Genomic DNA, 12,505 nt, shown 5'->3' with positions numbered 1-12,505 from the left:
GGGAGTTGCATAAGTCAGAGTCGTATGAGAAACATTGAGCTGAGTGACACTCGAAGGATGCTGTGCTTGCTCTTATGACCTACATAACCCATAGTAAATACAGGGATCTCATCAGCTTAGGCAGTTGATTTAAATTTGAGTTTAATTTTCTAAAAAACGATTCCCAAAAAGGAGTTCTACATAAGAGATAACCAATAGTAACTGCTGTGATGAAAACCCTTCTGAGTCAAGTTGTGTGCGCCAGATCGAAGCGAAGTAGAAACACTGATAGAAGCTCTTCATAAATAAATGTTGACGAGAACTTGATTATTAAAACGATTCGAGAATTGGACGGAGCAGAATCTCTATAATTGTTATGCAGAGCTGAGCTGTTTACAGCGATGCTTGAAGCGGCCCTCCTTAGTTGCCCACCATAACTATTTTGGAGGCGAGTGTGAAAAATTTTGTAGTATAGTGTAGCAGTTAGGTAGTGACCCACTAAAATAAAATCATCTACTTGATTAGTGGAAGTTGCGTTGTATTGATCATAACGGGATTCCTGGTTTATAAGGCTTCCCGATTAATCGAGAATTCGCTGTCGCGCTAAAGGGTGGAACGCACATCTATTATATTCTGGCTAATGTTCAGTAAGGTCGAAATATTTGCTACTGAGTCTAACTGGCATAAGCCCTTTAAGTTCACAACTTGCGATATTTGTCAGCATTATAAACTATTAGTGTGCTATTACAAAGGATTGTTGAAAAAATGATAGCGGCTTTTTTCGGTGTTAAAATTATTTATGCTTCGGTTTTTTTGCGCAATATGACTGTTCTCATCCGTTGGTTCCTCTCCCATTTTATTGTATGTTTGGACCTTAAGAATAAGAATGTCAGGTAAAGTGAACGAAAGATTTTAGCTTTTCACTAATTTTAAAAAGCTTGGTAGCTAACCTAAGGGATTTGCTACGCATGCGATGAAGACCTTATAGCTAAGAGATATGGGTTCATCTAACATGCAGCTTCTTTTTAGTGTGATTCAAGGTGGTCCTCATCGAACCTGCAAGGCCCTTTTTTCTGAACACTGACAAAATAAACAAAAATTGTGATTACTTGCAGATTAAAAAATCTAATTCTCCTTAAAAAAATATTGTTGAATGTTTTTATAATTAATTTCCGGAAATGACGTTTTATATGAGGGGTCGTTTCCGAAATTTCTGTAAACATTTTTTTAGCAAATCTTACCAACAAGAAGCATTTGTAATTGACGTTTTTTCTATTTTCATCACAGGAGGCCTGTTCCTTCAATTCCACCGCGTATTCCTGACCGACCTGGATCACAAGTTCGCCCGTAAACTGCTAAGCCATATTTGACTGAAAATCATTTACCACAATTACAATACAAATTCTATGCTTTCAACGGCCTTATAGTCGACGCAAAAGGCCACAATAATGAGTGATTCCATTACACTGGACCTCTTTTTGTGGTTGGTAATCATTTGCGTAGATGTCAATATGAAATTCGCTCGTCGACGTAATACAGGATGTGACATAAGAGGAAATAAACAGCGCTAAAGCGGATCAGGTTGTACAAAAGCAAAAAGCAGCACCACAAAGGTATGTTACAATATTACTGTTTTATATACAGTACTTTCTCAAGAATATAGCATAGAGGTGTTCAACGCTCAATTGAAACCGATTTAAATAGCCTATACATGAGTCCTATCAAACGTTATGTTCGGTATTGTGCTAAACTTTGTTTTTTACGCGTTTTTCATGTTTTTTGGTCAATTTGTGCCGAAAAATCTACTTCCATAGTAAATTCCCCTACTTTGGCCAGTTAATCCCTCATGACCAGTCTTTATTTGGATTTTACAGTATTGGCCAAACACAAGAGCGCTAAATAGTTAACTTTACTTTTCTGGTCGTTTACTAAATAAACGGCCAATTTCGCAGTTTAATCTTCTGCCTTAAAAACAAACCGTTTTCGCTGCTTGACCTCATTCCGCTAATAATTATAAACTAGTTGTTAAAGATGAAAGAAGTCCGTTAAAAATATTACTAATAGATAACGTGAGTGCAGTATAATTACTTATCACTTAACGCGAAAGATTTGTAGATTAAACATTTTGTATTTATTTTATTAACCCTTCAAAACTCCTTTCTACTAGTCTATATTTAGGCCCAATGGTCGTGCAGCATAGTGTAGTTTTTTTCGAAAACGTCCCTATCAGACATGAACTATATGCTGATGACTTAAAAGTTTTACTTCGAAATAAACAAAGTGAGTAGTGCACTTCTGGTTCAGGAGGCGATTGACGGTATACTCGTTCTTAGCCAAGGAAACTACTATATATTCACATATGGCGCTGTTGTTGAGGTTATTTTAGATGATACAGTATGTTTTAGAGGTGCTAAGCAGATGCCGTGCGTACCGGTTCATAACGACGCAGGTATTGCCGATTTTAAGCTCAGAATTTATGTGGCCCCTTTCAAATACTGCACCATGACTATATTTATATTACAGAGTAACAAAATCCTAAGTGTTTTAAAATCTTCATAATTCTCTAGTCGTATTGCTCATAAGGGTAGTTATTAATTTACCATAGGAATATAAATACCTTACAAAATGTTCAGGACCGTTTTCTAAAACGCGGTGCATGGAAATGTAGCGCCAATTGTGAGTGGATTCAGCTGCATCCCCAAAAAGAAAATGACCTGTGGACGGTCAACAGATTACATGCAAACAACTTTCCCGGCGACTTCTTTGAAATTAAATGAAAGAATCCACGTAGTGGCGTATCCATTCTCTGTAAGTAACTACTTGTGACACTGTTAAAAGCCTGTTTTCGCCGCGGGTGAAGAGCTTATCCTATTTAGACAGACAGCTGCTTCGTAAACCAGTTTATTTAGAGACTTTATATTGCATTGCATCTTAGGCGTCTTTGATTCAAATAGCAGATAGTTCAAAGAAGCTTAAAATATCTCAGTGTTTTCTGGTAGTTAAGTCAAAGGTTCTTTGTGCTTCTAAGCCATTATTTTGAATAGATCACAACATTTAACCTAGGTTCGGGTTCTTAAAATAAATATGTAACTGAATATGTGACACCAGTTTGCCTATATTGAAAAGCTGCAGAAACAACCTCGGATAATTCTGTCATAATAATTCCGGATAATTCGGATGATTCTGTCATTAGCAGATATAAACGAACGTTCATCCTCCCTTAAAGAAGCTCGGGACTGTCTTTTTCTAATTTACACAGCTAAGTCAAGTATCTTGTTTCACCAATGGAGTTCTCTTCATGCACGCTACATCTAGGTGGAATTATAAAACTTGTTGTTTTTTTTGCTACTCGACATACGTATCTTTGGAATCCAAACATAAGCAAAAATAGGCTTATCCAAAAAACGGCACCGATACCCCTGTAAAGAAATTCCTTCAACAAAATGTAATATTTGACCATTATCGAAAGAACAACTGGGAACGCGGAAGAAGGGCAAGCGCTGATTACGAACAAATATATCTTTTCTACTTTACAGGTGGTGTGGATACGGAGTCGATTCGCGTAGCCACCCTCCTGACGTGGGAAGATCCTTAATGATGCATAGCATCTGATCACACTGTATAACAACTAATTAATGGCTTAACTCTACTGGTCCTTACAACAAAAAGTATTTATGAAAATGGTTAGCAACATAATAACGTGCACTAGAAATATTTTGTTTTTCAATTATAAGACGGAAGGTGGACGGATGCAAAAATAGCGCCCCAGCAGGGAGACAAAAATATTCGTTATATATATGCTATCGATATATTTAGGTTAATTATCCGTATGAACTGTAGATTGACTGCTTTGCTGAACTGAAGCGGGGCGTTGTAGACAATATAAACAAACGAATTAATAGACTTGACTGACGTATATAAAACGCATAATAATGCGTACAGATATGTAGCTGATATGTGATATAATGGAAGAACTTAATATGACAAGGCGATCCGATTTCCTAAGTTATTTTGACTCTGTATAAGTCCTGCTTGAGATTGGTGTCTGTGTCTATAAATCTTGGATATATTTCAGAATTAACTAAATTGCGCCAAAAACAATAAGTGAATCTTTTTGATACAACTGACCCGAAAACAACGATTGGTGAACTTTACAACATCGCACATATTTTGAATAAATTAATATTTCAAATAATTGTCTTATTTAGTTTCTTCAATATAAGGTACGCAAGGAACGAGCGGCGTTTGTCGAGCTCATTTTCCAACAATTGGGCGTGAGCGACCCACTCCTGTAGCTTTTTTCGTTTACAAATAACTTAGGTAAAATTTGCTTTGGCTTAGTGGTAAGCGGCCACATTATCTGGACTATTATTTCGAGCTCTAATATTTCTGAAACACGCTTGGAATAAGCGCTTGGTCTGGTTACCCCATTGAATAGTTTCCAAAAGCGAGGGTCGTTGTAGTCGTAGCCTAGAGATTTTTACCGTCTGCTGATTTAGTAGATACAACTTTGTGGTCTACATATGTACACGGGATGCGATAGAGAAGTCTGGAATTGACCAAGGTCTATTTACTGTTAGATATTTCATCTAACTCTGTATAGCAATGCAGTCAGCTTAAAGACAGCGCCTGGTGCCGAGGCCGCGTATCACGGATACAAAGCGTTTGTAATGTGTTTTGCTTTTTTAAGCTAAATTGGGTTTACTTAGATGTTGATTCTCGGTGCGGAGGTTTTCTGCCGGGCAAGACATTACCGAAATCTTTAGCGTCATTAAAAAAATTCTATCCCATCATAATAATTTAACTCTAGTCATGCGATGAATAATGAGGTTTTGAGGCTTGGTTGTCTTTAAATGGTCAAAGGCAAGAGCATGAATGATAATGGTAATGGAACTGCAGTTCAAGCTATGCTTACGCTATATTGCACTACAGTTTCAAAAAGAGATTAAATGAAAACGCTATATTAGAGCACCAATTAAATTCTACACGAATATCCAAAATTTAGAAAATTTTGCAATTCATGTCCCGAATTAGCCCACTGAAAAAAAAATAGAACGTGTTTAACTTGCGCGGGAAAGTGTACCCGATTGAACAGACACTTCTTAAAAGGAAAGCTTTTTTCCATTAATCTACAAAAACTTGATACGATAGGAGATCTGTTTGGACAATGCTGCTGACCAATATATAGCCGATAAACATTAGAACTCATGAAAGCAATGCGAGCTCTGGAACAGCAGAAGAAGCGAATGATCGGCATGAAACCAGATCGCAAGAGGCATTTAGGTTGCAGACAAAATGAGGCAGTAAAACAAACACCAAATCGGTGTAGATTAAACTAAGAGGAATAAAATAGCAGAAGACTCAATAATCGACGTTGCGCTAGTACGAAAGCAATGGAGAAAAGCCAACCTGAAAACATTTGGTTAGATATCGGTAGGATAAACGAAATGTGTCATTATTGTACATTAGAATATCTTTTTGAATGATAAAATGGCTTGGTCAAGGGAAATGGTTGTATGTAAACAAACATGAAATCGAATGAGATGCAACCGCTTGCAGAAGTGGACAGTTATACGGAAACAACGGGCTGCCAGAAATTTTCTGCGAAAATATTAGGGCTGATTTCAGATGATTTAATTTGGTGTCACTAGAAAGTAACGTTCTCCTGCGGGAACGAACGATTAATTATAAAATATGCTGTTTATCGCCAGATATAGACACTTACTCTATAAAGCGGTAAGTAACACCAACTTTCTCATATTTACCCTGTGAATTCACAAGACACAATAAACGGTACCTACAAATCATGAACCGTAGGTTTCATGCTGTTACTTAAACTTAGCAGGTACAACTTTTATATTCGGTACCCAACAGCTACCGTCAAATGTATCAAAGATTTGCACGACCCGCGTGTCATTATTGATTCTGAAAAGGCCACCAAGCAACATGAAACAACCGCCAGCAACAGACTTAAAGGAATTATTATTCAAAATACCTCAGGATTAGGACCGCAACGTATCGTGTTACGTCAGTAAGACAATTCATATGAACTATAGGGCCACATATGGTAAACGAACGAATTGCAGATGATTTCGATTATTTAACTGTTCACAATGTGGTATTGTTCGACGGTTAGAATCGTGAGCCGTGCATAGCCTAGAACAAAAACGCTCTGCAATGCTACGCGTATGACTTATCAAATTGCACTCAATTTTATTCATCGTGCAAGCCTTTTTTACCAGTATTCGACGAATGTCTACGAAGATGGAGTATCTATCTAAAATAACCAACAACCTTTATGATAGACAAATTATAGGGGATTACGTAAACGACAATGACGATGAACTTGCAAGCGTCGATCTGTCATCTTCATTCGAAGGCGTATTAAGATCATGGCAGAACTTTCATAGGAAGCTATAATGTACATTCGCACGTGCGGAAATTCGTCACTATTCTAAATAATAATTTTTCAAACTTAATAAATATACATTTTCACATACTGAATAGTGTAGAACGCAGGAAACTAGCTTGTTTAGTCTATTTTTACATAGCGTATCGACTCTTTTAATCATTTATCCAACTCTTGGGTACCGGACTTATCTTAGCCAAAACACCTCTTCGCGCGACCTTCGGTCGGCTGGCCTGACCTTTCCGAGCCACTAGAGTTTCATCTTGGAAAAGTTTACGTGGAAGGTAGAGCCGCTAAATGCCTTTCTCGATACATGGAGGAGTTCTTCCATAGATCGTATCGTTAATTTGCTCGATCATAACCTTACACGTTTGAAAACAACGCCGGGCCATTGTCTGCAAAAATCACAGGGGCCATATGCATGGTCCGCGCTAATATAGAATTCGTGAAAATTGAGTTGCGCGAACAATTACGCTCTATGTGTGTTGCGTAATTAGTAAACTGTTTAAACAGTGCGTTAAATAACATACAACTTTAGACATTTCGTGCTCGTTTGTTTGATTATGGCGATCATCATTACAGTAAGGGCTTAAATAAGTTAGCTTTTGGTAGGAATCATTTTGCACATCCTTTTTCCTTGACCAAGTGGTGTCGTTTGTTTTTATTGAAGTACACGTAGAGGCGAGTAACTCATGCCACCGAACGAAAGCAACTGTTTATAGATCGCAGTATTATCGTACGGGACGTGCTACACATTGTGAGACTTTGTATCAAGATTGCAAAAGTACGCAGGTTACGCAAAAACAAATCGCATAAAATCGCGTGGCCTGGTCAACCTTATTATGAATATAGTTTGCCTTTCACTTTTTTATAAAGTAAAATAGCATCGCTTGAAAAAGGGCTCGGGACGAAGTCTAAGGCCGAATCGGTGACGTGTCTGTTGCAACGCGTGTCTTAGGCCCACTTGTGGTGAGTCAATATTATGCTGCGTGGCCAGAATTCGATCTACGGTGAACCTATACCGAAACGTGCCCTTAAGTCACCTCAGTCGTGCTCAGGCGAAGCTAGTTAAAGACCGGCGCCTGTAAGAAGCGCGATGTTTGGCTCCTCTGCTGACCTGTCGGTAGACCTGAACCAGGCGATGATAGCGATAGCTCAAGCATGTCGACTGCGCGCAACTTCTTGAAGCCTTTAGACCATGTCACTGAATTTCCACCAAGAGGTCGCACCCCCGCCACCGACGACGGAACTGCGTGCGGTTTTGGGACGTCTGCCGTCATGTCCTAGCTCATAATCATGCCCAGATATCACTGTCGCTTCTGTTCCGCGACAGGCCCTCGATACGGTCGTCAAGCACCCTTTCTTGCTAAGCAAACCCCTAACCACAAGCAACCGCTGCTCGATCAAGGGCCCACTTGCACCTAGGTACTGAGACATATCAATAGTATACCCATAAAACGGTGGAACAGATTTACCGACCAATGCTGCGGACGACAACCTTCGGAGGAGAGCTGTTGCGGCAATCGGCCTGGCACAAGCGAGGTGGCTTAGCACCCCCACCCACCTCAACGTCATGTGCAAAAGTTATGGTCATTGTAACGCCCCTTCAAAGGTGAGATAGCCAGCTTCTACTGCATGCAAACGAAGTGAAGTTGTTCGACATACAACTCTCCGCAGAATTAGATCATTAATACAGAAGCAATATATCCACTGCTCCGGCGTTCCCAAAAATTAGCCGCCACCACAATATACTCTTCTGGATAATTTCGCCAAGCTCCATGACACCGTTGAAACTCTCGAAGGTACTTGTAGACAGATTAATACACACATTCACCATTTAACGGTAACTAAGAAGTTAATTATAGAATTTCGAGACGATTTCGAGACGTTCGCGTTTATGTTTACCCGGACAGGAGACCAATAGGGGTTCTAGCAAGGACATATAACACTCAATTAGTAGATAAGCTCGGACTCATCGTTGAACCAACTCGAGTTCCGATGTGATACCATATGTTTTCGGTACCTCAGTAGTGTTTTTGACGAAGGTCATCCTAACATGCACTCGTGTAGGTTGCAATTAATTTCAGACTTAGGTCAATCGTACGACTTCTTGCAACAAGTTTTTGTTTCTGCGAAAAGGACGGGTGGCAAATTTCGTCGAAATTTTTTCGTTCGAAATTTCGATCGAACAAACTGCCCTTTAATACTTTTTGTACGATAATCACGAATCAAGGCAATTCATGATATTTTCATGAGATTTGGGCAACTGTTACACCAGTATTTAGTAGACATCGCTGCGAAGATTGAATCGGCAAACCTCTTCTATGTCCGAGTTAACTATCAGATCCAACGCCGCAGAGATGACCTATCCAACGTCGGAAAATGCTACGCCCTTTCGTTTTTATTAAAGGAGATCTTCGATATATGAATGAGTTACGCCACGACGTCATGATATACATTCACACGTACGACAACGCGTCCCTTTTCGTCACTGTAACCTGCAACACTCCATGGCCGAAGTTATGTCTAACACGAAGGCCAGCTTCCCGAGGGTCGCCAAAACTTGAAAGAGTTTTCTAACTGAGTAAAGAAATTTTTATACAAAGCCACATACGCACATTAGGATCCATTATTGCGTTTCCCGAGAAACAAGTGTTTTTTACGAAGAAGCCGGTAAGCTGGAGACACTTACCTTTAACCACATTTTTCTCAATCAACTGTACACGAAGCCTCTGACCATGCAGAAGTATCCCTAATCGGTAATAGCGACATTCCAAACATCACTATACGCAGTATTTTACAATGACTTGCCCCATGCTATCCACCTATTGGCAACAAAGTCGACGAAAGCGCCTCTAACCATTAAACAAGGCCTCACTGTCTGACCTCTACTAACGATTAATAATTTTACGACCTGTCATTGTGAACGCTGAATACAGGTACCTTTTTGCACAGGTAAATTTTGTAGATATAGATAGTGCCTTAGGTAGGTCACGGTCAGTACCACAATTCAACAATAAATCTGTAGCGGGCGGCGCGATATATGTAACAAGCGCAATTTTTTAGAAGGCATTGCCATGGTAATCATATCTAGCAAGCATGCTCCCACACTGGCTCAGATGTCAGCGTTGATAAAAATAACTATCGTTTGTTAATATTCAGGAAAATGAGGGATTGGATAACAATAAAGAGAAAAATACTATTTTTTTTCAGAATGATAGCTGTTTATATGGTTACCATGCCGTTTCATAGATCTGTTAGAGAAATCCTAGACAAATCTAGCAAGATCTACTCCCAGCACATCTCCGCAATGCTACATTTAAGGAAAGGCGATTTCGACAACTTGCTCACATAGAGAAAATAACTAGACATGCTGAAGAAAAACAAGTCTTTACTTGAGCTTTCGGTTTCGTTCATGTATAGTAAATTAAGGACTCACGTTCCTCGATCCGCTTGACAATGACACATGAGAGGCGAAACCCCGAAGCTTTTGTAGGTTTTCAAAGTTGTGCCACCCAAAACAATCTTCTAGAGGTGGATTTTTGTGGGCCGCTAGAGTGTCCTTTTGGAAAAGTATTTTATTTGAGTTGATTCAGGGCGTTTTTTCTCGAAGAAGCTTCTTTTTATTTATAAAGCATTATGATCATTTGGAGAATTTTACTTTGTTTGGCGACCTCAATTAACAACAGTTGGATTTGTAAAAAACTTACATTGGAAAGTTGTTTGTTCTTTAAACTTCATAATATAGGTGTTGGCGGAAAATTTTAATATTTGATTTTTTCACATTCAATGATAAAGTGGTAATCCTTACCCAGGTAGTTCACAATTCACGTAATATCCATCGCAATTTATGCTATTAGATTGTGTGAATATCCTTCCCCAGGAGTTAATTTCTTTTTTCTATAAGGGTTATAACGCAAATATGGTCTTTTCTATACGTTTATTGCAGCTGGTGCTATCTGTCTATCACTCAATAGGATGCATTACATATTGCCCTCTTTAGGCCTCTTTTTACGGGTTTCTTTTAAGTATATTTATGAAGATATTGTAAAGGAAGGAGTAGGCTATATTTTGATGGAATTTATGCCGAATTTTTCTCCTGACAAACTCGCTACCGGAGGTATAGACAAAGGAATTGATCTTGACACTAGTTAAAAGCAGACCAAAAAGGGTTAAAATGCTCTTATACACAAATATTAACTTAAAAAAAAATGCTGCGTGAAGGCTAAGATCTTGCAGGTAGTGCTCTATGTTGGGGGTATTTTTATACCACCAGTTAAGAATGCGTGTCACTATACCTAAACCAAATATTTAGTTTGAATGTAACATCTTTTTCCTCCATGTGGCAATCTAGTCTAAAAAGATTTGAACGGATTGTCGATTGGAAAGTAGTAGCGTCTCAGATACATTTTTGTAAAGCAGTTTCGTTCTAAAATATTCTCTGGCAAATATTCTGAGAAAAATTGAAAGCAGGTTTTCTATGCTGAATTTTTCAGATTAATCGTTGCAATGCAATAAAATGCAATATAAAAGTACAATATACCTCATAGTACGAACGGATATTTCGGGGTGAAAAAAGCCTAAAACCGAATATGGTAATTTTTAATGAACGTGACGTTGGTATTAATTTTTTTCAGATGGAGACCTATGTAGAAGGGTATTTCTTGGCATCAACTGAGAACTCTCGACGAGCTGATTGGAAATGCAGTACACGTGCATACTACTAAATTTCACTTTACGGCTTCAAAATGCTGTTGTGAAAGGTAAAAATGTATCATGGCGTTCTATGTGATGGGTTTTTTAGAGGCCAGTCAGATCTCGATGACCTGAATAAAAATTCTAGACATGTCTTGATACCAGAAATAAGTTTTTTGTTTCGGTAAAAATTGTGAAAACTCTATAAATTGTATCGGCTTATCTATATAGCAGTGCTATGAAAGCGCGTTTTGAGTTTCTTTTGACTGATTTTACTGACTGTATGATATTATAGCGCATGTTAACACTTCTTAATGTCTTTTGTAGCTATGCCAGTTATTAAATATACCATGTTCCTAAGTTCATTATATATATATATATATATATATAGGTTTAGGATAAATGCAATATCCTGCCGATTAGTGCTAGATTGTATGCACCAACCTTAAAAAAAAGACACTTTGATAGTCGAATCGTCATTTCTAGTTTCGTTTTGAAAAAGGTGTAGTGAGTAATTGTTAACGGGCTCAAGATGATGCCTTCATACACCAGAAAGACGTATAGAAGTAGTGTGTAAAAAAGTATTGCATAACGCCTTTTTTAATACGACACGATCAGCTATCCTTGCAGCAGCCTGGAAATATGCTTCTTGCGTGCGCAACGAACCCTAACAAAGAAAGAGTAAAAGTTTTATTTGATAATCGCGAAATTTCGCTGGAGCCATGCAATTTCAAGTATCTTCTACCTATTTCAGACAAGAGGTTCCTTCCTAATTTCAAGGAACAGGTGTTAATGAGTGCGCCTGTTGAAAAAGTAGGTCTTTCAACTCCGTCTGAATAGATAACAAGGTAAATGTTTGAAAACCGTTGCAAGCATCTTACCTAGAATATTTACTTGTTCTCTAAAGAATATATGATTCTTAATTATGGAAATTCACAAAACGCATCAAGCTGTTTTTGAAAAAACGGCGTCGTTATTATTATTTTTCCTCTATACTGCTGAAAGCAATTGCACCCTTTAGACGTCTAGAGTTTTATGTAAGACAACAGAACTCAGTTATAATTGAGATAGTGGGAAGATCACATTTAGCAAGGAGTCCGTATAAAGCATTGTTTACAATAATAAATATTGTTAGAGGTGTCGAGGACTAGATGTATTTCTGCCGAACAAAAATAAAATATGCACGGAAAATAACTTTCGTCTTTCAGGTGCATAGTCTATTATTAGGCACCGCCATCGAATAAATTGTGTGCAATTTTCGTAGGAAAAGCACATATTCCCTGTTGCAGACAGATTTTTGCTTGATCCTTTCGATCGAAAGGATTGTCCGCCTATTAAAATGATCAGTCATTTCCTATTTTCACGAAGAAAAACATTAGTAGCCCTTTTTTGACAATCGAAACTTGTTCGCTTCAACTGTCC

General features: G+C 38.3%; 1 protein-coding gene across 5 annotated transcripts in view; it reads left to right on the top strand.

Moving 5' to 3' along the window:
• The window catches only part of shi (dynamin-1 shibire), a 112,865-nt gene extending 101,611 nt beyond the window's left edge, over positions 1–11,254 (top strand). For 4 of the 5 annotated variants that reach the window (XM_086971034.1, XM_022844346.2, XM_086971036.1 and 1 more), the window contains 2 exons: positions 1,267–1,592; positions 3,516–4,179. In XM_086971034.1, coding sequence (XP_086827160.1) covers positions 1,267–1,330 — 64 coding nt within the window. In that variant the 3' untranslated portion in view covers positions 1,331–1,592; positions 3,516–4,179. Of the gene's footprint in view, positions 1–1,266; positions 1,593–3,515; positions 4,180–11,025 lie in introns of those variants that run through there. The other variant, XM_086971037.1, reaches the window with a different exon arrangement.
• The last annotated feature ends 1,251 nt before the right edge of the window (positions 11,255–12,505 follow it).

Source organism: Varroa jacobsoni, unplaced genomic scaffold (genome assembly GCF_002532875.2).
Source record: "Varroa jacobsoni isolate VJ856 unplaced genomic scaffold, vjacob_1.0 scaffold_119, whole genome shotgun sequence".
Taxonomy (NCBI): domain Eukaryota; kingdom Metazoa; phylum Arthropoda; class Arachnida; order Mesostigmata; family Varroidae; genus Varroa; species Varroa jacobsoni.
This window is presented reverse-complemented; position numbering and strand designations above follow the sequence as displayed.